The sequence below is a fragment of the Drosophila melanogaster genome, chromosome X, assembly GCF_000001215.4.
Source record: "Drosophila melanogaster chromosome X".
In the NCBI taxonomy this organism is placed as follows: domain Eukaryota; kingdom Metazoa; phylum Arthropoda; class Insecta; order Diptera; family Drosophilidae; genus Drosophila; species Drosophila melanogaster.
The window spans coordinates 6,973,558-6,998,284 of NC_004354.4; the positions used below are offsets into that span (position 1 = coordinate 6,973,558).

General features: G+C 41.7%; 3 protein-coding genes and 2 long non-coding RNA genes across 11 annotated transcripts; 2 read left to right on the forward strand and 3 right to left on the reverse strand.

The window, feature by feature from the left end:
• Positions 1-62: 62 nt before the first annotated feature.
• Positions 63-17,761, reverse strand: ogre (optic ganglion reduced). 6 transcript variants are annotated; one of them, NM_001272371.1, is made up of 8 exons: positions 11,974-12,111; positions 9,956-10,945; positions 7,632-7,905; positions 3,602-4,031; positions 2,466-2,573; positions 1,594-1,749; positions 1,174-1,526; positions 477-1,095 (listed from the first exon to the last, which is right to left on the reverse strand). In NM_001272371.1, the coding sequence occupies exons 4-8, from the start codon at positions 3,848-3,850 to the stop codon at positions 873-875; spliced, it is 1,089 nt and encodes a 362-aa protein (NP_001259300.1). In that variant the 5' UTR covers positions 3,851-4,031; positions 7,632-7,905; positions 9,956-10,945; positions 11,974-12,111; the 3' UTR covers positions 477-872. The 6 variants fall into 6 exon arrangements, with proteins under 6 accessions (NP_001245557.1, NP_001259300.1, NP_001245558.1 ...); NM_001258629.2 differs by lacking the exon at positions 7,632-7,905; NM_001258628.3 differs by lacking the exons at positions 7,632-7,905; positions 9,956-10,945; positions 11,974-12,111 and adding an exon at positions 17,684-17,761 and having other exon boundaries at positions 63-1,095.
• Positions 10,414-10,941, forward strand: lncRNA:CR44084 (long non-coding RNA:CR44084). Its single transcript, NR_073635.1, has 2 exons — positions 10,414-10,501; positions 10,627-10,941. It is a non-coding gene; the product is annotated as a long non-coding RNA:CR44084 (long non-coding RNA).
• On the forward strand, positions 12,929-13,631 carry bou (boudin). Its single transcript, NM_132145.4, has one exon. The coding sequence runs from the start codon at positions 13,022-13,024 to the stop codon at positions 13,469-13,471; it is 450 nt and encodes a 149-aa protein (NP_572373.1). The 5' UTR covers positions 12,929-13,021; the 3' UTR covers positions 13,472-13,631.
• A 293-nt stretch (positions 17,762-18,054) lies between the features above and the next one.
• Inx7 (Innexin 7) lies at positions 18,055-20,055 on the reverse strand. The gene is made up of 3 exons (NM_176699.3): positions 19,623-20,055; positions 18,616-19,325; positions 18,055-18,545 (listed from the first exon to the last, which is right to left on the reverse strand). Exons 1-3 carry the CDS (start codon positions 19,854-19,856, stop codon positions 18,173-18,175), a joined length of 1,317 nt encoding a protein of 438 aa, NP_788872.1. The 5' UTR covers positions 19,857-20,055; the 3' UTR covers positions 18,055-18,172.
• Positions 20,056-22,324: 2,269 nt separating this feature from the next.
• Positions 22,325-24,242, reverse strand: lncRNA:CR43837 (long non-coding RNA:CR43837). Of its 2 annotated transcripts, none has more exons than NR_073636.1 (2): positions 22,925-24,242; positions 22,325-22,842 (listed from the first exon to the last, which is right to left on the reverse strand). It is a non-coding gene; the product is annotated as a long non-coding RNA:CR43837 (long non-coding RNA). The 2 variants fall into 2 exon arrangements; NR_073637.1 differs by having other exon boundaries at positions 22,325-22,864.
• Positions 24,243-24,727: the final 485 nt, after the last annotated feature.

Sequence of the window (24,727 nt, forward strand, 5' to 3'; positions counted from 1 at the left end):
TATGCCCAAAACAAAATACAAAAAGTTTATTGTAAAATCGAACATAAACATGTCATATTTTTGCCAGTTGTAAAAAGTTTTTTATTTCATATTATATTTTAGTTTTATATAAAACCTTAGCAATTCTCGCCTAAAACTACACAATAAACTTAACATAGCGCATTTAATTCTCATTTGTATCCCCAAAAAAACTGTATGTGTAATGCAAGCAATATTATGTTATGAAAGACTCAAAGCAATATTTATTTGTTATTATATTTTCGGTTGGTTCCGAAGCGTTCAAACATTACTCCATATTATGCAAAAATAGTATCTCTTCATATTTTTCTGGGGGTCTACTATCTTTTTTTTAGCGATGTTTCCTATTTATACATAAGAACTAGGTATTAAATTAGATTTTATAATTAGGAAAAAAAAGATTTTGTCTGCAGAAAAAAACACAAGGAAAATCTCATCATTTTTTTTTTTTTTGTTTTGTTTGTTTGTCTTGTTATCATTGATGGAAAATCAAAAATAAAAAAAAAATTAAAATAAAAGAATTGTCTTTTCTGCCAAGCGATTCGAGTTGTGATCATTGATTAATCCATGTGTATGATAGCTTTTGGCTTGGGTCAGGGGATGGGAATTGGGTTCGTTTTTGGAAGGGGTTAAAAGGTCAGGGCTTAATCACAGAACTACCAACGGGGCGTTGGGGGCGTGGCCCTGTCCTGGTCTCGAGTTTCAACTAAGTAGTATGATTTGTGCTAAATAAAAATAAAAAATCCAAAACAGAATTCGGAATTTCGGGTTTCGGACAAAATGATGGGGACTAATAGGCAGGGTGATTGATATATCGAACGGCATATCGGGGGGCATCATCTCGTACATCTGGTCTACTTGGCACGGTCGTGCTTGGAGGGCTCCACCTGCTTGGCAAACTCGCTCATCACGTCCTTGTAGATGACCGGATCAAGATTGCGACCCAGCATATAGATTAGCCACCAGTCACCGATGTCCAGTTTGCGGGACAGCGAGCGACAGATCTCCATCGGAATCATGCGATTGCTGGCGTTCAGGAGGCGGGGTCGGAATTTCGGCATAAAGATAATGCAGCCACTGCAACAAATAAATAAAAAAAAGTGAATAAAAAACTATATATTCGCTTTTAGAAATTTGCAAACTTTCGAAACTAACCGGAACACTATCAGTCCGATGAGCAGGACGAGCAGGATCCAGAACCAGAACCAGATGAACACGTACGTCTTCTCGTTCACAATGTTCAGCGGCAGGATGCAGAGTGAGTCGTGCTTCTGCAGCGAACCAGAGGGACCATACTTGTGGAAGGTGCACTTGGTCACCCGGGGGAACACATAGACCATGGGATCCACCCTTTGCTCCTGCGGCACATCCGAAAGCTTCATGATATTCGTACCGTACGAGAGGAACTCGCCATCGAAAAAGCGATTCATCAGATACATCTGCACGATAATGTTGATGCAGCAGAGAAATTCGCAGGCCCAGTACCGAATGGCGTACAGCTTGTGGCGCTATTATAGAGTATCGAAGTTCGATCAGTCGTGGTATCAAAGTTATTAGCACTGGTCCTTCACTCACCTTCACGTGCTTGATCAGATAGTCCAGCAGGGCATCGCGTTTGGCCTCCTTCTCCTCGCGGGTGCAGATCGTGATATTCAGACCCATCACAATCATGCGCATCAGTCCGCCCTCGAATTTATTCCACAGGAATTTGGGCGTATAACAGGCCATGGCCTAAAAGCATTAGGAAATAGGATTAGGAAAAATTACTTATGCGAAGTTTTTGCTTCAAAATGACGATACAAAAAAAAAACACTTGATTCATTCGTGGAGGCAGATATATCCATATGGCAATAGTTCAAGACAAACATTTTTATTGAAATCTGTCGAAGCAATTGACACGTTACAGCTGAATTTGTTGCTTTTGTATGTGCCACTGTTCATGTTTCCCAAACTATTTAGCAAGTAATTAATCATATTTGGTATTTCGCAAGTTCGGAGCACATTTGTTGCGCTTTTCCCATTTGTTTATATCGCTTGAGCAATACGTTGACCCATAGCCCATTCCGAACCCAAGACGCTTAGTAAGACCCCAGCATTTCAAGCAGCTACACACATTTTTATCAGTGCATATAGCACTCCCCTATATCTCCATATATGTATATCCACGCATGCCACGCACTCAATTGAACTTAATTGGAGCGATTGCGTCTGCGTCGAAGAATCGAGACCACGAGAATACAATAGTGCACAGAGAAAAAAAAAACCGAGGATTACCTAGAATCTTCTCATGCTACATCTTGATATCTCAATCTTGGAAGGTTAACCGAGATAGGTGTAAATTTGAAATTTACTCACACCATAGAGATATGATAATTGTATGTGCAATTGAAACATGTGATTATCAAGTTTCAGAATCTAGAAGTAAAATCTTATGCTACGAAACTCACCTGGAAGAAAAGCACGAAGCACACCCACTGGTAGTAGGTGTAGTACTTCTTGGCATCCTCGTCGCCAAAATCATTGGCCACACCGGGATGAGCCACCTCTCGGCCAACCTGAAAAAGGTAACAAAAATGTGCTATAAATAAATGGAGTTAAGAAAATGAAGCTGGTAATCTACACCCCCCAATCAATGTCATCTCCACCAAATAGCCACAATGGAACACACTAAGCGGACACTTGAGTTCCCAGACATCGAATTCTCCTCATGGTTTCCCTGATTCAATTCGCCCATGTGCTCTGTGTGCACTTAGTTAGTGCGACTTGACTGGTAATTTGATCGGCTAAACTGCCAAAAACAAAACATATTTCCACGAAATCGTGGCTTAAGGAGCTATCAAACTGTTTCCTGCCATGCATGAAATATGAGCCCAATCCCCGGAGGAGCTGTGCACAGCAAGAAATGGATTTTAAGCTTTCAGTTCTCTATTGGATTAGTCATACCTTTCTGGGGATATTTCTAGGTACGAAGTTACTAATCCAAGAGACCTAAGTAGTAGTATCTGAATGCAAATCTAAGCAATTTTAATTTATCTGAATGTGTGGTTTTTTTTCACAGTGCTAGGGGGACACTGGAGTTCCAATCGTGAGGGAATTCAATTTCGGTTTTTTTTTTTTGTTGTTCTTGATTTGGCTCTTTTATCCACTACAACCGATTGTAGAAATCGCGGCCCGCAGCAGAAAGGAGGCAGCAGCAGACAACGCCCAGTTTATAATTGCTTTATAGGCCGGCCATGAATTATGAGTGTTGTACTACACATATCGTATATGTGCATATGGATACCTTGGATGATGTCCAAAGGGTCGGACGTGTCCCGCGTACAGAAAACTTGACAGGCGGGCAAAAAATAAAAACAAAACTTAGCCAGACAAGCGAATGGCATTGAAAGCGATCTGCAGGAGATGGGAACACATTTTTAATTGTGCTGGATCTGGAATGAAGCGGAAGTGCCACAAAGGCTCTCTCAACGAACGGATGCAGTTCAAATAGGTTTAAAGATAGCCACTCCAAAAGAGCTGTTCAAAAGTATGCTACGATATAATTATATTGAACATTCAATTCCCATCCGAATCCCCAACTCACCTGTCTGCGAAAAGCGTCCGGCATGGTGAAAGTGCTGTGGATCCAGCAGAACGTGTTGACCACGTGCGGCGGTACGCCATTGACGATGCAGCTAATCGGCTGGCCCACGTACTGGGTGGCGGTGATGATCAGGCTGCAGGTTAGCAGGAGCACCGTGGTAAAGGAGTTGTGCAGCCGGAAGACGGCGTTGTCCGTCTGGATGTCCTGCCACTTGAGGTAGCTCTTCAGGCTACCCAGCAACTTATACATCTTGGCACAGTTTGGATCTCAGTGGGCAAGGATCAGGATCTTTCGGGAGCTTCTCCTCCGGGCAGTGTGTTTGATCTTCCCAAACGGAAACGTTGTTATGCTAGACGCGACTTTAACTTTCTCTTGCCGGTTCTTGTCTTGTTTCGAATTCTCTTCGCCTTCAGCTTTCGATGCATATCAACTGTAAGCGGATAAAGGATACAAATCTATGAAAAGTCTTGAATAGTTATTTATACCTTCATCCTATTCAATACGAGTACAATCAAATTGATTCAATTAGACTTAATTTAATTTCTGTGTAGGTAAACTTAGCAAATAGAATGCTGCTATCTTGCTATCTGTGAAGTACATATCGCTGATTGGAATACTACGAGATACACCTCGCAATTGAAGTTCGCCGAAATGTGTACAATTTCGTGGTGAACTGTGAGCTTCTGATTGATAAATGCGCAGAGCGTGAGTATTTTGGCATAAATCAACATCAACTAATAGAATCTTGAGACGGTTTCAATTTCAATTAAAGATACATCTCACAGCCACGACGTCGAGCAGCCCCAGAGATCCCTCCATGTCGGCTGGGAAAATTGATGCGCCATTTAAGTAACCAATTGCCATTTGCTCCACTTGCCTGTGTGGCCCGCTGCCAACTGAGACGGATTTTTGCTCCCGCTTCGGCTTTGGTTTCTCTTCTCTTTTTGTCCGCCCGAGAAGACACCCAACTGGGGGCAATGCACCTCCAGTGGCACTGGTTCCTCTCGCGATCTTTGCGCAACGCATTTGACCCAAGCGCCACTGGAAGACCCCGTCTCAATTATGTTAAATCGTTTCGTTTTCTTTGTCATGCGGTATTTGGCTCTTTGGGAATCTGCTCGATCAGCACTACATTACTTTTCCACATCATTGGTATATTACGTGTACTGTACTGTCAATATATATCCCTTGACGGCATCTTAATAAATCCTTATCATTTGCAACCAGAAGAAGAAACTCGATGGCATATAGGCTCCCAAAACCAACTGCAACTCAGCCATTTCGCACATAAATTGCCTCCTTGCGTTGGCCCAAAAGCCCGCCCCTTTTTTCCCCATTCCCCTCAACGCTTCGCTGACTTTGCCATTTAGGTTTTTAAGTTGCAGCCACATGAACAATGGCCAACATCCTCCCACCTTCCACCTCCCGTTTGTACACTCGCACACACATGCAACTGCCACTTGTTGTTGATTTTTCTTTGCTTTTCCTAGGCATTTTCATTGTCAAGGCCGTGGGGCCCATGGACTGCAGCAAGTGTTGCCAGTTGATAGACGCGTATATGGTGGAATTTTCGCTGTGCAAATTGCAATTTGTTTCGGTTTCTAAAATGGGGAGAAATAGCGAAAAGTGGGCGCTAGTTTTAGGTGTCAGCTCTGCCAATTGTTTTGCGAAAAGGTCGTCGCAACTGCATTAATGTTATTTACGTGATGTCGCTGGACAATCGTCTATTTCGAAATACCCTAAAATACCCATTGAAATGGGGGGAATGCTGGCTAAGTAATTTGATACTAAATTGGAGAACTACTCGTACATCTATACCAAATAAATAATAATAAATAACTTTTAGTTAAAATTAAAAAAGGTACACCATGTTCATACTTCACCTTTTCTAATTTTTAGTGACTATTTTACTTGAAAATTTATTTAGTGATTGTAATTTTTCATTTTCCTAGTGTCCGTACACTTTGTTGTCGGGTCTTTTGAAAGCTTTAACATGCTTAACCTTAACATGAATACAAACACGAGAACTGCAATGGCAATTGCATTTGGAATCTGAGTTTTTTTTTTTTCTAGTCTCTTTGTTTTGTTTCAATTTGTTGCGGGAGTCTGTCTCTTAAAGTTGTGACGTCAACTCAAATGCATTCGACTGTACAGCGAGTTGCTATTGAGTCGAGCGAAGTTGAATCATTTTCATTAGGGTTTGGTTGCTGTTTTACTGGATTCGGTTTTGGTTAGCAGCTGGTCTCCAGAGCGGAAGTTGCCCTTCGGGTGTGCGTGTGTGAGAAATACAAGGGGTGGCATCAATAAACACATACCACTCACGCACATATCTACATATAGGTTAACATTATGATATTTCTAAAGTAAGATATGTACCTAAATGCAACCCCGTAGCCAAAACCAAGTAAAGTATTGCAACCAGCTAATTCATTTTGCGCTGCAAAACTTCAAAATGACAGTCAGTCATTACGATATTCAATGCTCTGTAGAAAGTGGCAAAAACTAAACTTATCCAGAGATTAAACAACCTGTTTCACAAGACCCAATATTTGTTGTCCAATCAATATGGTTTTAAGGGTAACCAGTTTTTCAACTTACGTGGAATTCGATGATAAATGAATGGTTTTACAAATATATATAACAAATACCTATCGGCTAGCGATCTATTTACGCGGCAGCTGGTCCAGAACAAACCTTTTTGGTCATCCACTTCTGTGGCTAGTTACTTGCATGCAGCTCGGGTGGGATCGTATCGGATCGGTTTAAATAGCATGGGATGGGATAGTATGGTATGGTATGGTATGGTTTCGGATCGTTAGAATGCAGAAACCGCAACGTAGCGTGCTCATAATAGGGATACCGGGAATGGGAAAGAGCGAAGGTGGCTGGCTAGGTATAGTAGTGGCCACTACGTGCTCCTCCCCCTATTTGATTCCGTCATTGGAGACACATGCTCGGAAACAATGAGTCGCCACTGTTCTGCGTCACTTAAATTGACCATTTCCGTTTGGTGGGGGCAAGAATTTGTTGTTTAGGGGAAGGGGGGCGATGTTGGTAGGGAGCATCTTTGGGATGGCAGAGATGCCATAGATGTCGCCGAAACCGTACCCGTCAGACGGCGTACTTCTAAAGCGGACTTCTAATGTCGGGAAGATTCATGGGAAATTATAAGGAAACGAAAGAAGAGTAGAGACTCTGATGAGGGGCAGATGGAAGTGGGGGACGCTAATAGGAGAAATAGAAAAAAAGGAAATGAGAAGAATGGTGGAAAAACAAGATTCATGAGACTTTGGGAAAACTTAGAGTCAAGACCAACGTTTGAAGTGATAAAACACTGTAAACACAATCGTAAATCATGACAATAAAAACTCATATTTAAAATATCATAATAAAATCTGGTAAACTTCCAGTTGAGCAAAATTACATTTGCAAACAAATCTTTGTATCGTGGCAAGATAAATTATTGCTAACTATAACTGACGTAGTGACCCAAAACAACGACTACGATTGTTGCCCCATCGTAAAGAGTAGTTTCAGTTTTAAGTAAAGCTGTCATTTAACAATGCTGATGATATACCTACTATTATTACGAACAGTAGCATAATAGTTTCGGTTTTAGAGTTCTGGTAGAACCGACAATATCATCAAGAACCCTGAATTTAAAGCGCTCGGTAGAGACTCAAAACGTCCTTGATATCACCTGACTTTCGACGACTGTCGATCAATTCCAATTGGCTCCAAGGGGCTTTAATCAAAATGATGCCTCGGGGCTGACATCTCGCTTAATCTCGGGGGATCGTATTATAGTTATACAACTAATCCCACTGTCTCTATCTCTATCCCTGTCGCCCAGGTGGGCTTTCTCGTTCTTCAGAAGTCATCGGTGTTATTCGAAAGCTCGGCTCGAAAGCTTCTTCTCTCGATTAGGCAGCTTTCGTTGGCAAGATGAAGAATGCATTCCCCCGCATTTCCCCATATCCCCCAGATTTGTTTTTGGATATTTTTGATTACGTTTTTGTGATAGACTTACGCAGAATTCCGTTGTCTTGTCAGGCTCTTCTTCTGGCTTTTTGTTTTGCTGCTCTTCTTTATATTTTTGATTTTTTGTCAGAGCATGGCGCGTGTGTGTGTTTGTTTTGGGACTGCTTCCTCTTCTTTAAATTTTTTTGTTTTATTTTTTGAATCAGCTGCCAGGTGGCCGTAGAATTTGCATGAAACAGGTTCTCGAATGCAGCCCACAGGGCCTCAAACAATATATTTTCGAAAAATGACTGTCAAAAGAAAAAACCGCGCACACACACTCACTGCAAAAAATACCAACGCAAAATGGAAATTTCCAAAAAAAAAATGTATACTTTAGTTTCTTTAAGCAATTCGGTCGTATTCCGTTTGTCGTGTACAAGGGGTTTTCACGATTTTCGCTGTGTTTCGAAATTTTCTTATAATTTTCCTGTGTTTTCGAGCGCCGCGTAGACGCTCGCAATGGCTTTTGTAGCACGCTGTCGCCGTCGCCGTCGACTGCCGCTTGGTTTTCAAATTTCACAGCAAAACTCAAAACCCATTCCATTCTCATTCCATTTCCCATTCCGCGCCATTCCGCTCTCCGTTCCAAGCCGTGCTCTCTCGCTGCGCTCGCAGCGAAACAGCTGGCTATGAAACTTCAATTACTAGCATGCGTAAGCATTTTTGATTTTACGTTTTTAATGAAAAATGAGCTGAGAGAGTTTCTGTTTTTTAATTCGCTCTTTTTTTCCAACTCTCTCTTGTGCTCTCGCTCTCACTCTCTCTCCCGCTCTCCACATTTGTTTATTTAAACGAATTAAGGCTTAAATTAAACTGATCGCTAGCAATGAACTAAAATTGGAGCAGCATTTGCCCAGGAGATATGTTTTTCCAACCCCCCTTGATAAGTCTTTGAGCCGCCTATTTTACAGATAGCTCGGCTTCTTTTCCTGCTTGGCTAACTCCAATTTCGTTTTTTGTTCACTTATTTTCGGGTTTCTCTTGTTTTGGCCTACGAAAAGGTACGGAATAACTTGAAATTCTTAATATCTACACTGCGAGAAATTTTACCTTGCATAAGAAAACGATAAAACATTTCTGGTTATGAAAATTATCAAATAAGTTGAATTCACCAAAAACAGTAGATGCATTATTCTCAATAAACCTGATTTTGGATACAAAGTATGGTTATACATATCATTTGAGAATAAAAGAGAAATCTTCGTTAGCAATGTGTGGTAAGAACATTCCAAAACGTCAAAGACTATAGCCCATGAGTTATTATTAAACAATTATAACTGATTGATGGATAGGTATTCATATACAGTATTTCATACATTTGGTAATGATTTCAAAAGCACAAAATAAGCCAGATTCTCTTTGATTGCCAATAATGTTAGGGGCACTGTAGGTACATAACATGGCAAGATACTGCCTCAATATACCATGTGTTTGTTCTATTTCATTGATATTCGCCGATCCCCCACATTTTAATGTTTTGTTTATATAATCTTGGATGGACCATGCATTTTCCCTGTCACAGCATAGGTTTCTCGGGACGCCGACGGATGGATCCCGTTAAGAACGTGTTTCGCTTCGAAAACCAAGTGATATCGGATCCGATTTTTTGCTAAATCTTTCGGCGTGTGCGCACACTTTCGGTCTGTCTGTCAGTCATTCAGTCAGTTAGTCATTGAGTCAGTTAGTCAATTGGCCTGCCCTACCATTATGCCCCTCAATATATGGCCCGATCTCAAGTTACAGTTATGTCTATATGCGATTTATGCGGCTGTGTGTGTGGTGGGGAGTGCTTTTGGCATTGCAACCGCATTTCGGCCTGGATTCCCCTGCCCTTTTAATGGTTTTGTCTTACGTTCCGGCCCTAAAGAAATCGGTCGTGTTCCCATCTCCCCGATTCCCATCTCCATGGTATCATGCGGCGAGTTCGTGTTGCTTTTAATTTTAAATTAAGGTTTTTTTCGGGCTCGCTTGTCTTGACATGGCCTTTTTATGGGACCACAATAAACTGCGCACTTTCGGGCATACAAAAACGAAATCAAACCTTACCTTAAAACCCCCTACCACCAAAGAAAAAAAAAACTGTAGAGGTTGGAAAAAATGTTAAGTGCGCTGTCATTGCCACGGACATGAGAAGCGAGTAAATTGAACTTCAATTGAAGTTTGAAATTTTGGGTCTACGATATTTGTAACACGACTGTATCACCCACAACAGCATACTCCGTACTCGACAAAACCGTTGTCCGCTCAAGAGAGATGCCCGTGTAGAGACAGATGTCACATAACTTAAGCATTTAATTAAATGTTTAATGATTATTTCCATTTGATATTTACCTTTAAATCGACTCGCACATGTGCAATCAAATGTCAGCAAACAGATATATTCTCTTAACACATACTGTACCCACACGAAATGCCGAAAACATGCGGACAATGGTATCATTGGTGGTACCTTTCACTTGGCCAAGTGTCACGTCTGTCGCAATCGGTCCATTAACCACACACACCCCGCCACTCCCTCCTCACCAGGCCATAAGCCGCAAAAGTACTCGAATCAGGTATCGGTGGTATCGATATCGGCGGACTCATGTACGTGAGCAGGAGCACGAACGTAGAATTGTATTTATTTTTATCCCAGTGTGTTTGCGCTTCTTGGTAAGAAGCGCTCCTCTCAGAGAAATTCGCTCACTAAAATGTGCAAATCTCATTTGTTGCAGCAGCTGCTCCTGTTTTTGCAACTTCCTTTTTGGACTGCTTCCCTAAAAGGGATGGGGAAGAGAGAGAGAGAGAAAGAAAAGAGAGAAAAAGGGGGTTGATAAAGGGGGACTGCAGCTTCCTTTTATGTCTGGCTTTTACTACACAGTGAAAAATATGACTAAGGTTGGTAAAAGTGAAATATATTTATGAGCACGTAGAAATTAAAAATGATAGCTTTAACGTTATATTTATAAATATAGTTAATTTTTATAAAAAAAAAGATTCGATTAAATATATTTATTTTTCAGTTGTGTATGTACTATGTTCGAGTGCATTAACAATTTGCAGAACATTCGACGATCAAAAGGAATCGTATGGAAAATACCAGAGTCCGTGGACCATCGCAAGGGTTCTATATATAGAGTGAGACCGCGCATATGTTTTCAAGTAAGCGAAGATCGTCAATGTCCGTGGTACTGGAATTCATCAGGCAGGCTGGAGAACAATCATCTAGAGGTGCTCAAAATAGTTCCTTTCGGTGGAAAATTAGCACGGAGCACAAGGCCTTCAAAGAACTCCAGAAAGATCGTTAAATCTGTTTAAGGTGTTCCATTATAAACAGCCATTCTAAGAAGTACGCAGTCAAGAAAAGATTTTGCAATTATTGTTATTTCACAACCATTTCACAACATTAATAAAAATATTTCTTTAAATTATTTTATTGATTCCTTATATCTCATTCAATGTGATCATTAAATGATCAATTAGACAAACATAAAAAGAGCATTGACTTGCTTTAAAGTGATCTTCAATCGCATTCTAGCCAAAATCTGAAAATAAAGCTATTGAAACGACCAAAAAAACAACGATCTATGAAACATTCAAGTGTCTAAGCGATCTTCCAGACTATTCATGTAGCACTTGACTTTCCCCCTCTTCCGTTTCCCAACAGATCTCTAAGAACTCGCATTTTTCTGGTCGTTAATGCCCTATGAAGATCATGTTCGGAGTCTTGAATAGGGAGTACTTATAATGAGGTGGAAACATGGGTACAAGTGCGTATCGGAATGACTTAATGTCGAATGGTCGGCTATATTGTGAAATTGCTTCCCTTCTGGCAGCATTCCAATCTTGGCTTCTTCGACGAAGTTACGGGTGTAGCCATATATCAGTCCAAAACGAGAAACCCGCTTGGCTTTCAATTACCAAGTCGTGGGCTTGGCTTGTCTTGGCCTTTTTTTGTGCTGGCCAATTGGTTGATGGTACTGGTATACTTGATCGGTTGACAATGCTCCCCGCACTCTCTTTTTTCCCGAAGATTCTCGAGTCGAAGAATCAGTGGAAGAAACGCAGAAAAAAGTTGAATGCCCTCGTTTTGGTTTGGAGTTGCCCACTCCACAAAAAAGAAACAAGTATGCAGAGGAAGTCGGGGAACTCGAAGCTTGGACACCCTAGGGTATACAAATCATTAAGAATTTGTACACAATACAAGATTGTATGCAATCTCTGTGGCTTCTTATTATTCAGTCAAACTAATGTTTGAGAATATTAAGTAAAAAACTTTTTAATAACTTTTTTAGAACTGTAGGCTCAATACAAAAAACTCAGTATTCGTCTGGGTAAGGGGTATGGTAAAACCACCTAAGAAAGCATACCAAAAATGCTAACACAAGCCATCAACTTGGGAGACAGAGCAGAGGAACAAAGGCAAAGTATCTTTGTATCTGTATCTGTGCACTGGGACTCTGTGTGAGCCCGTTTGTTTGTTTTTTATGCTCTACGCGTCACGTACTAAGTGCCTTTTACCTGTTGCTGGCTGCACAGCAAGTTTCAGGTGGGGTCAATGCCGATAACCGATGGGCCCGGCGATAGCGATTGCCGATTAGCGATAGCCAGGGCGCCAGAAAAGGATATCTGGGTATACCATATCTAGCCCTAGAGGCTCTAGCCCTGTTACCTGGCAACCCGTTTAACCAACAACAAATAAGCGAAGTGAGAGAGCGGAGTCAGCGTCAGTGATGGCAAAAGTATTTTAATGAGGTTTAAAATAGACAAAACTGTAAGCCATGTGCTTATTATATTAAGTCGTATCTGAATTGGTTCTTTCTTTATCAGCTGTGTTCTGAAAATCCCAATAATATACATAGACTTACTTGGCGCCGGACTTCAAGTCCAGACCTTTGGGGTTTATTAGCCTTACTTTATTTTAAAGGCTAACATAGTTGGAATTCGGAATTCAATATACTCTCAAAATAACTAAAAAAAATAGTAAACAATAATCTGACACACTGGTTTTGACTTCACTGACCCTTATTGACCTCTGGAAATACCTCTGGATGAAGTGCAAATTGTGTTGATGATTTTAAGTTTCGATATACTGATAGTATTTCATAGTTAAGCTTGATTGTTTGGGTCAGCACTTCGTCTAAAAATAACCACAAATTGATTGGCTGACCTATGCTGACCTCTGAAACTGGCTAGATCTTGCTAAAGCTAAACTTGGCTTGAAAATAGCCGAAATATTTCGCCGCTCAAGCCTCCTCTCTCGCTCTCCTCGCTCTTTTTTTGTTGGCCAGCGAAACGAACGGGAACGGAGTCGCAGCGGCGTTTCAGTTCCAGTATAAACTTGGCATTTGCTGACGACGCTGACTGTTTGATTTACCTAGAGTAGAGAATCGTAAAACGTACTGCTGTGACGTAATCATGTGGCCGCCCAAGCACGCCCACATTGGCTGGCTTTCAAGCCTTGCTCTCGTCGTTCTCCTGATGAGCCTGCAAATGGTAATGGTATCGGGGATCGAGTGCTACGTGTGCGACACGAGCGATACGGAGCATCCGTTCCAGTGCGGCGAGTGGTTCGAGCGATACGACATACCGGACATTCAACCCCAAAATTGTTCCAGTGTCCATGGCGCCCAGTTCTGTGTGAAGCACGTGGGTCGTTTTGAGGGTGGAATCGGGGCGAAGAGGTTCTGCAGTTCGAAGGACATGGGCAACTATTGTGACTATGTGCGAAACAAGGGCGATCGCATGGACTATCGCAGCTGCATTTACACTTGTGATACGGACGGTTGCAATGCCGCTGGAAGGCTGGAACTGGAATGGGGCGTGGCAGCGGCCCTCCTCACTCTCACATGGCTCTTACGGCACTGACAGCATCGGGCGGATAGATATAAGTGACGAAAGAGCTGCATCGCTACATTAATTTTTTTTCGTTAATTATAAGTTGTAACAAAGTAACTGACACACAAAACAGACACTCTAGTATAGGTAAAAACGAAAACCAAAAACAAAAATATATAAACAAATACGGAGAAAAAAACCAATATTTTGTTTTTCTATTTGCGGGATCCGAAACCGGATGGAAACGGATCGACAACTCAATGGGGAACGGTTGGCAGTGGAACAGCAGGTAAATGCCGATGAAATTCGCTCTCACGAATCTCCTCTCTCTTTGAGCTACGCTTGCGCAATTCGAGAGAGTGAACATAAAAGGTTTTTATTTTATTGAAGAAAACCATGCATACCCTAGAAAAGAGCTTGATTTAATCAGATTTTAGAAACATTTAATATAATGGCTTCATTTTGAATGCTTCTCAATTATTTTAACATATAGACGCTAATATTTTTCTGGGCTAAAGAGAAGTGTCATCAAAGTATTTAAAAGCCACGAATCTCCGTAAAATTGTTTAATTGCTCACACGCCGAGAATGGAAATGCCCCCGGAGCACTTCTACCAGACCCATAAAGAACACCTTGAGTCGGCCGACGGTGACACAGTTTGGTTTTAGCAGAATTCCCAGGGCGATGCGAAGATTGCCTTTTTAAAAGCCGACGACGATCTGGTGACCTCCGATCGAACGGCGAACGCAATCAATCGGAATTGGATTTGACATTCCTCCATTTGGCAATTGAACGAGATCATTTAAGCCAGCTCAATTTGCGGCTGATTGATTAAGCTCAAAGAGAGCGCAACCTGAGGCAGAAAAAACATCTACTCCCGCTAAAAGACGGGCGGACAGCTCAACGGACAGACAGACGGACGGACAGTTGCGTAATTGCTTAAATTGAAAGCGCCTTGAGGCGCTATCATTGGGCATGCGACACTAATTCAAGCTGGCCACCACGATCTCGGTGACAGCCACGCCCATAAAAGAGGACGAAAATAGGTATAATTTCGCCTGTTCCAAAATAGATAAGTTGTGCAAAAAATGTTTGAAAGATCGTCGTCGGTAATGTTATTAAAACTCGTCAGAAGAAAGAACGCCCTATTTTTTTACTTCACAAAGCGAGACAGAAATATTCTAGTGCCTGAATCTATCTCATTTAATCGCATCGTGTCGATTCTTTATCAGCATTTCAACTGTCACATTTGCCCTGTTCCCCTATCACTTGCTCGTCCCTCTCATTACGTCGATGCCGTCTTTATTTAAAGATTAAAAAAAAAAGAATACAGAAATTATAATTTTTTCTATTTTGTTCAACATAGATAGGAACAAAGTTTGATTGAGAGGTGTTATGGTGTTAAAGGGGATAGAGAAGCATGAGTGACATTAAAAGCGTATTCAAAGTGATGGGTGATTTAAGTCATCAACCTGGACTTTATGTTTTTCTTGTTTTAGTCTTTAAAAAACTCTTATCTTTCGATTACGGTTGCGCAATGTAAAATGTGTTTTATTTATTTTTTTATTTATTTTTACTATTTAGCCTTGAACTGATGGAAAATAATCTTAAAACCATTTAAGGGAATTTTTGGGATGCGATTTGAAAATATATAGATTTAGATCTTTGATAGGTCTGCATACCAGATGTTTAAGGTCATTGCCAAGACCAAGACCCGGGTTGAGTGTAAACAAAGCAGACGCATTTGGAAAATTCTCGTAAATTCCCAACAATTTCGAAACGTGTGCCACATGCTGCGCCCAAAATGCGGCAGGCAAGGAGGAAGAAGAAATGGCAGAGGAACAGACAGAAAAGAAGGGACGAAGAATGAGAGAATAATGTGGATGAATGTAGAACAACCCCCGAAACATAAACAATCTGGTCAACCCTGAAATTTTAAAATGCTTCCTGGGAAATCCGCTCTCGCCAGGCTGCTGCGTCATTATCCTTTGGGGGTGGATCTCTCCCACCCAAAGAGACAAAGCCGAGCGAAAGAGCGCTGAGTAAAGAAAGTCTGAGAGAGAGAGAGAGAGAGAGAGAGAGAGCAAAGTCCTTTGTTCCTGCTTCCTGTTCCTGTTCCTGATTCCCAACAAAGGAACTTCGACTCAGATTCCGTTCTCAAAATCCCAACTCAACTCGAACTGACCTACGTTTGAAGTTTTTTGCGTCATTCGCGGAAGCCAAAGGATTCCAAAAGATGACGACACAAAGGACACAAAGGGCGGAAGTTTTCTTTTTGCGGAAAGCGAATTTTCCAACAACGACGAAGGTCGTTCACTTGTGAACTTCATTTTCGGGGGTGGATTCCATCAGCCAAACAGGATTTCGTTTTGAGGTTTTGCTTGTTATTGAAAGGAGTTTTTCTTTTGTTTCGTATGGCATAAGGATAAATAGTATAATTTAAAGCCTATTATGAAATTCGAATAGCTATTGTGGCACGGCTTAACTTCTCTAAATTGCCAATAAGTCACTATAAATTGTTGCTTTTCTGATATAATTGGGGATGCTTCAACATCCCCCCAAAAATGGGACCCCTTTCCGCGTCGGCTTACGGCGGTGTCTGCTAATCCGCACAAATTAAATGCAATTGAAATAAATTTGCATACCAAGAGATTGGCAAATAAATGTATGCAACAAGTGTCCCAATTGCATATAATTTATTTGCAACAAATTCCAGGCTAGCCAATGGGCATAATAAAGCATCCAAAGGCAGCCGATTCGCAACCACATTGGCAGGTCAGAAACTTGCAGGCAGCTGCAAAAGTTCAAACGTGTTAATTGTCGCATCAATTTGGGTAATTGAAGGTATTCGCCATGCAGTCTAGACTGCAATTCAAATTGTAGTAGAATTAGGTGTGTAAATGCCATATCACTTACAGAATCCCATCTCTCATACGCCCCCAAGTCTAGGTTAACATAACTTGTAACTCTCAGAATGAAGATTGAGATTATCTATCGCCTCACACCAAATTTCACCTCATTTCAATGCACACCTTTTGAATTGTATCCAAAAGAACTGAATTTCAAATCTCTCGATCATGGACAACTCAATAGAACAAGTAAGTCACAAGAAAAACGAATACTTGACAACCCCAAACGAGAAACAGGCATGACCAAAAATCCATTTCGATCTCATAAATGTTAACGGTCATTCACCAAGGCGGGGGGTTTCAACAACAATGGCAACACCAACAATCGCTGGAAAATGAAAACAAAGCCAAAAATGGGGGAGATTTGATATGATCTCGATGATCAAGTCGAATGGTTGAATATACTGACTCCGAGGGTAAGAAGGGTGCTTTGAGATTTCATTAGTAACTGCAAAATATATTTATATATCAAACGCTTATCAATATAAGCAAACGACTCCAAAAAGTATAGAGCATTGACGGAGCTAGCTTAGCACATTATTTATTATTTGGTATCTTCGAGAGTTGGCTTTTTCATTTTTGTTGGGGCTTTTACGCCAGGCAAACGAAAGAAATCGCTTGATATGCAGGCGGCGATCGAATCGAAAAGAACACAACCAAAGAAAATAAAACAGAACAATCCCAAATCGGGTTTGTCTCACAAAAAACCAGAATAAAAGTGGAGATCTCAAGCAAAAACAAACCTGATCGCGCCGAAGACCCCTTCTTCTGCCGGCAAATATACATATGTATCTCGACGAAGTGCTTTGAAAGTTAAACTTTTGTCAGGCGCTATTCGTGCGATTCAAGCCGGTTGGCATTGACCGCAAACTATCAAAGCGAAATATCTTGTCAGCTAATCAATGGGGATTCGGATTTGATTTTGGATTCCCATTCGAATGGCGGCTACCGCTTTTGGTGGCACACAGGTGTCATAACTAGCTTGCCATTACACCTCGTCGCGAAGTGGCGCAAGATTGCGGCACCGATTTGGCGACTGCTGCCAAAAGTAAGTGCAAAAACTTCTCGTACTAATTGATTGCTAAAGACAGTCGAAACCGAGCATCTGTGTAGTAGGGGGGTGGGGGGGAGGTGGAAGGGGGCAAGTCAAATGGAAATCGGTCCAAATATGGACTTGGTTATGACAGAGCGGCATGTGTAAATGTCTTAATGCAGCTGGAAGCGTTGACTTCAGAAGTTGAGTTCCTCCTATCTCTGGATGTTTTCGATGAAAACCACTTAAACTTCCCAAAACCATAGAAAATATATAAAACTTACAGTAGCAATAACTCACCTGGAGAACCGTCCGTAATCGGGGATACCGTCATGCACATCTATTGAAACTTCACAGTCAGATGGGAGGGTACAAACTGTGACCCAGCTCTGAACTGAACACTGCAGCTCAGTAACAAACACTTTCGAAACCACAACGGATCACTCGAACTGGGTCACCCAACCGCAGTCGCCACTCGACACAAACTGTCGGCCACGCCCACACGCCCCTCCGAAAGGTGTCTGGTCGGTTTTGGTTTTGTTGTGCTTTTTACCCACTTTTTTTTTCAAAATACCTCACACAAAATAACTGTTTTTCTGTCGGCCATTTTGAGAGATTTTGCTTTATGTGAGCCCCGAAAAAAACCTGTTGGATAAAGCTGAAAGCCGAGTCTCTTAATAATAAATATATTTATAATGAAATGATCATATATATATATAAAAAAAAAACAGGTGTAAACAAGACAAAGCTCCAATAATTAATTGCCTAGCGTTAATTGAAATGCATAAATTATACAGGTAACTTTGCCATATCCGAAGTCGATGGCCCTTGGGCTCCGCCGGCAGAGGGCGAGCCATTGCGTCGAAGGTGCAAGAGTGGTGAATCAATCGTATCCAGACCACTGAGCTCCGGATAACGGTTCTTAGCGGGCGTGGGCGGTGCCTCTCGATAGGCATTGACATCGTTATCGTGATCGGGATTGGGGAACTCACTAGCCAAATGATAGATAACCTTCTTGAATAGGAACTCCGAAAGGTTGGAGCGCAGGAAGAAAAGGAACATCCAGTTGGAAAAGTTACACTTATCAATTACCGCCAATAATTCGTTTTCGTCCAGTTGGCCAGGCTTGGCCCAATAGAGAGACCAGCGGGTAAATGTGACACTAATTAAAGTGGGTTAGAAGGGTTATCACATTATGAAAACATATTTCACACCTATATCCATCCACTCACTTTCTGTAGAAGCACAGGGTTAAAATTCTCCAAAGCAGTCCCAGAACAGTAACAATCAAAAGGAAGGCGTACCAGAACCACAGAATAATGTAGATCTTCTCGTTCATGATGTTCAGCGCCATCACGCAAAGGGCATCGTGCATTTGAATGGAGCCAGAGTCACCAAATTTGTGGAACTTGCACTTGGTAATCTTCGGGAATACTAGATCCAAAACGCTCAGCTCGTCGGACCACCGATTTTTCAGGGCATGTGGTCCCAGTGTGAGGAATTGACCGCCCAAAAAACGGTTGGTCCATGTGATCTGCAGCAGAAGATTAATCAGATTGAGCACCTCCGCGAAGACCAAGTGGGCACCCCACGATTGATTCAGCCGCATCCGGTCGATCATTGTGCGACGAATGTCCTTGACCCGCTCCTCCGCCTCCGCCATCGAGGGAATGTTCAGCTTGCCGATACGCAGACTATCGTTCTTCAGGTACCTCGTTAGACCCACCATTCGAAGGCCAAAGACCAGGGCCTTGATCCGGCCGCCCTCCCAACTCTTCCACAGGGCATGGGGAATGTAGAAGCAGAGAGCCTGGAAGAACAGGACAAAGGGCACCCACTGGTAGTATGCATGCCGCTTGATCGTGTCCTTTTCGGGATCGAATGCCCCTATACCAGGTGGCTCACTTCCCGGCCTGTAGGCAGTTTGGTTCTGGTCACGTACCTATTTGGGGTGCAAGCTATGTTAATAAATGATCTACTGCCGCCAAGGCACATAAATAAAATCTATTCTATCATTTGATCATTTCAGGAATGGGTATGTGGCAACATATATCAACCAACTAATAGCAATAAAACGACTCTAAATCGATTAACCCTATTTAAGTTTTAACCAATAATCAAATAGAGTATTGATAACAGTTGCTCTCAATAGATACTTCTGTGTACCCCGTACATAGATATTTTTTTTAATTCCCTGGTGACCTCTTATAATTTTCCCTTTGTGACCCCGCTGACTTACCACTGTGAAGGTGGGCGTGAAGAAGCAGAAGGTGTTGATGACCGGAGACACAACACCGTCGGATAGGCACTGGATGTGCTCCCCGATGTACTGGCGCGACGTGATCAGGAGGGTGGCCACTAGGAGTATTACGAAGGTCCATCGATAGTGCAGCTTGAACACTATATTGTCGATGACCACACGCGTGAGATCGAACTTGAGGTACTGCCTCACCGAACTGAAGGTGTTCAGCATTGTAACGCCTTCGTTATCTTCGGTTTTGGGTTAGGTTCTGGCCCCGATCCGATCCGATCCGATCCCACTTCTACTTCGTTCACTTTCTTACGATGATTACGACAACTATGGCTGGGTGGCAATTGGAAACGGGCTGGCTTCTGGGTTCGGATGGATTTGTGCGCTCCGCTTGCCGCGGCTAGCTCCTCGTAACTGCAAGGCTCGAGACTCTGCACTTGGTCTCCGGGTCTCGGAACCTTCGGTCTCCGGTCTCCGGTCCCCGTTCGCCGATCTTCATCACCATTCCACATTCGTCGGAGAGGGCTTTCTGGCGCCTTATCGACCGCTCATTTTTGGCCAGGAGAGTCGCCCGGGCCCGATAAGATAACTTCGTCGGGCAGAAATACACGGAAATGCCGAATCAGCAATGGTATTGTGTTTAGTTCAGAGTTGTCCAAGAAAAGAGTAAGGGAAATATGAGAACCTACTGGAGTGCGCTACACTTAGCAGGACTTACGTAGACTATTGGACTATGAGAAAAAAAAAAGAAATTTTTTTCAGCTTCTGACTCGCAGTATAAGCTGAGAGAGGGGCACAATCTTTGTCACTTAGGTTTCAGTCTAAAATGTTAGCAATTTAATTCTTTCAGTGTAGGGCTCTCTTGATACCCAAGAAAACTCCGAAGTTTTTCGGTCATATTTCAAATTTCGCCCAAACATGAGTACTTCGGCATGTATTCGGCTCGTGGCTTCATAAGAATCCGAAAATGATAAGACGAAAGTCACAGAAAGAGCGAAAGAAATTATGAAAATAATACTCATTTTCTCAGGGTTTACCTCATCGGTAAGTTGGCTAAATCTCGCCCTGGTGGGTGGGTGAGTAACTTCCCACCCATCGAAATTCATCCAAGATCCAAGAGCAAAGAGGCCAAGATAACCAAGCAAACAATCATAGGAAATATGAATCAGTGCGGGAAAATATATATGTACATATATGACTCAAGAGATTCAGGATATCAGCAAATTAGTTACACTTCCAAAAACATAGCAAAAATCCCTTAGTGATGCAAGAAATGATCACTTGGTTTTAAGAATAACCATAGAGACTTGCATTGAAATCATTCAAGTGTGGAATTGCAAATTCCGCCGTAATCTGGAACTCTCCGGGTCTTAAAGCGTGCCGCTATCGCCACCCATATTGATTCAATACTGCCTATTCTGATGGATGGGACAGTAATTGGATAAGCGGACATATATCGGCTTGGCGTTATCGTATTGACCCAGATCAGTGCTAGACAGAGGGCTATGTACATACTTACTGAGACTCTTCTTCTTAAGATGGATTATTGCTCGGCTGTTTGCCTTTTTGGCGATATCGTTGCAAGGTTCCACGCAAGGCAATCAGGTGGATATTCACCCTGCGCACTATTGTATTTCATTCTTTGGCCCCGACAATCTTATCTTCCAGTCAATCCCCAGAAAAGACAACGAGTGACTGGCTTACTTACTTTCTAGAATGTAACGGAATTCCAACAGAGATTCGCACTATCAGCTCATAAGTATCTACATATATCTGTTGCTTATCTAAATAGCTCGCCTAGGCATTGTATTTTGGTGCTTATTACTTAAGCGCTCAAGTGGCCGCTCCAAAACTTTGCCGGATAAGATAGTCAAAAATGGCCCCTTTACATACGTACATATAACATTTATAAGTCGTGCGTAACTAGAGACCAGTTAACTATATTAGTAATTGCAACATTTTTAGCCGGTTGACTGCTCGAATTTACCTCTACTTGGGTTTCCCAGGAAATTGCTATGATTACGGCTACTACTTTTGCTTTTGCTTACGCCTCCCAGTTGACGAAAGTTCATTGATTCATGTTCAAATAACAATCGCATTGCTTTATTGGCATAGCCCAGATTTTGATATAAACTGATAGGCCATGCACGTTCTTTTGTCTTTGGCCATTTTGCAATGAAATTTAAATAAAGCAAACCACAATGAAAACGAAATTCGAACCATTCAAGCAAGGCGCTCCACACGTATTACCCTCGGCCACAGATTCAATTACCAGGCATAAGCAATACCAGTCAGTATATCTGCTCATATGTATATATGTACATACATACATATGTGGAATGCAGACATCGATATATATTGATATATTCGCATTCGTTGCAACAAAATTCTGCTGAAAAGTGAAAGTGTTTTCGGTACAAATTTTGGTTGCGCAAAATCACTGAAAAAGTGATATTCCATACGGCGAATGATGCAATCTTAGGTATCTTCCGCTCTTATATTCCTATATTTATTTGCAAAGTATATACACTTTGAATATATTGCCTAAACCAGTTAGTAAGTAACACATAAGCCGACCCCACTGATCTCTTAATCATTAAAAGTCCGCGCTTAATGTCCCCCGTTCAATTGGTAAAAAGTTGTTTTCCTCCAAAAATGGAAATATATGTATATTTTTGGGTCAAGTCTTTCCAAATTCAAATCTTAATTACTGTCTGACAAGTGTTTTGAAATCTACAGAAGTTTCTCAGTTTCTTTAATTAACACGATTGCAATACGATATTTGTGTATGTAAATGCTGTCTGTCTGTTGACAGTGAAAAGTTGTTGCCTACGATAATTATAATTCCGAACACATCGGGCTTAACGCACGTGATTTAAAAGATTTGATCGTTGAACATAAGAGATCCCCGAGTTTTCGTTATCACACCTACGATGTATAAAAGAGCCACAGGATACTTGACAAAGCCAGATAGTTCAATCACGAGTAAGACGAGCAATAAATCGAGAGATGTATAAATGTATCTGCTTTTCGCCAGATCGTTTTTTAGGTGACGCAGACGATTTTCGGGGAATTTTCAGATATGTTGATGTTCGATTTCACATGAAGTCGATGACTAAGACGAATGCACAGAAAACAATCAGTGGATGTAGTCACTTAAGAAATGTAGACTCCTTGCAATATTGTTTCCAGTGTGGCTGAAATATGACTGTTGTGAGAAACGAACATAGCTGTAAACAATCAGCTAATAACAAAGGTTTTCCAAATGGTTATTCCGTAAGGAGTCTTACCGTGTTCCAAGATTTAATTTCGTTTCACACTGTCCACGCTTGTGAAATTTAATATATGTATATGACGGGGAAATGGCAATCTATCCGATTTATTGGACTCGACGTGGTTCTCAGCGGTTTTCTGTGGGTATTTATAACCCAGACAGTATCTTCTCATTTAGGGATATATACAGTATACATCGGTATATAGACATATGGGCTTAATGGTTTTATAACTGATTTTTATAGCCATTCACCCGCTTCTCAGGTTGCTTTTCATTCAGAAGCTAGTCATTGCTGATTGAGAGGTTTCATTGCTGCAATTTTTACGAGTTTTTGCGAAAATAATTTATTTACATTCCACCTGGGGCTGTACTTTGAGTGTCTCACATAATCGATCAACTTGGGAGGTGGGGTGATTTGTCTTCTAAATATCTACATTTCTTGAAAATTTATGACTTCATACGATCTCCAAATACAGTAATCTAATATGTAATGGTAGCCCCAATTAGCCTCGAAAAGTGATGTCTGCCGAGTGGGACCTTCAGACATCCCCAATGTCCGATCATATCAGGCCCGAGATCTACGATCTGGTGTTATAACACCAACGGCAAGCACTTCGGTTCCATGACAACTGCTCTAGCTCTTATCGGGCTACTGGAACTAGCCGCGTATTGCCACATCTAGCCCGCTTTAATTATTTTGTACAATCGAGTACACGCACTTGAGAGCTATAGCAGTATAAGGTAGTACATATGTTACATAGGCTAGCTGTTATGTATTGCTTTATATGTCTATATAGCCCAGATAAGCCAGCGTGTGTCCGGATTGAAACGTTTAATTTACAATTGAGATAGTTTCGAGGGACTAGAGAGCAATAGCTACGCTACAGCTCCGAATTGACGGAAGGAGAACAGGTAGAAGAAAAATGTCGAACCTGATGAAGGGTCCAAAAAAAAACGAAGAGTGGCGGAGAGAGGGAGAGCGCTTCAAAGAAGAAGAGCTGTGTAACAGGTAGTCGCGTTTCGTTTCCATTTCCAGGGATCTCTGTTCTCTCCACGAAAAAGGGCATGAAAAATCCCGATGAATATTATTTTGCTATACCTGGAATGCAGGTATATTCGATTTGCGTACGCCGGCGATTGTTGGAAGTTGGCAGGTACACAAGGGGTCCACAGGTATAGAAATGCAGTGAAAGCAGAGAGTTCCAGTATGTTTTCCCACCTCTCCATCTACTTCGTGTTCTCTCTTTTACTCATCGCTTTTTGACTGGCTTTGCTTGTTCTTTTTGGTCGGTGGTGCAGCAGCTCCCATCTCGAAATTGAAATCCACTCCAGCAGCCACATGTACACAAGTAAGAACACAACGGGTTCCAAGAACTTGCTACACACACACAAATACCAACGCAAATGCAGCTCCAATATGGCAGAGTCCGAGTTGAAAGTTGGTGCAGAGTGCGCGGTATGAGGGAAACGGTGCCCCAACGGGGGGTTAAATGCATCGGCAGACTCGTGAGCGTCGGCGTTGCCAGATGACATTAAAACTAAATCATAAATCTTGGGTGTGCCAAACAGGCTTAACCCCAGAAGGTATGCAACACTGTGTGGTAGGTTTAAAAATTCCAAAATAATTTGAAATTGCCATAAATAAAATTAAAGTAAAATAGGTTTCGGAAAGCCAAAAAAGAGGGAAATTGATTTAAAATGAAGTCAAGTTAGTTCTTGGTTTGTTTCTTTTTATCTTTAAAAATCGTGCATGGCCGTAATGAAACTAATCTAGGGTTAATGACGGATAAGGCTGCCAGATGTTCGATGAAAACGCAGT

Bases quoted from the DNA above. Each gene is read 5' to 3' on its own strand.
- Inx7 (NM_176699.3), bottom strand. From the start codon at position 19,856: ATGCTGAACACCTTCAGTTCGGTGAGGCAGTACCTCAAGTTCGATCTC. The intron at 19,326-19,622 runs GTAAGTCAGCGG...CACCCCAAATAG, and splicing joins TCACGCCCACCTTCACAGTG to GTACGTGACCAGAACCAAAC. The intron at 18,546-18,615 runs GTGAGTGGATGG...CACTTTAATTAG, and splicing joins ACCCTGTGCTTCTACAGAAA to TGTCACATTTACCCGCTGGT.
- bou (NM_132145.4), top strand. From the start codon at position 13,022: ATGTGGCCGCCCAAGCACGCCCACATTGGCTGGCTTTCAAGCCTTGCT.
- ogre (NM_001258628.3), bottom strand. From the start codon at position 3,850: ATGTATAAGTTGCTGGGTAGCCTGAAGAGCTACCTCAAGTGGCAGGAC. The intron at 2,574-3,601 runs GTGAGTTGGGGA...TACCTTTTTCAG, and splicing joins CGGACGCTTTTCGCAGACAG to GTTGGCCGAGAGGTGGCTCA. The intron at 1,096-1,173 runs GTTAGTTTCGAA...TATTTGTTGCAG, and splicing joins ATCGGACTGATAGTGTTCCG to TGGCTGCATTATCTTTATGC.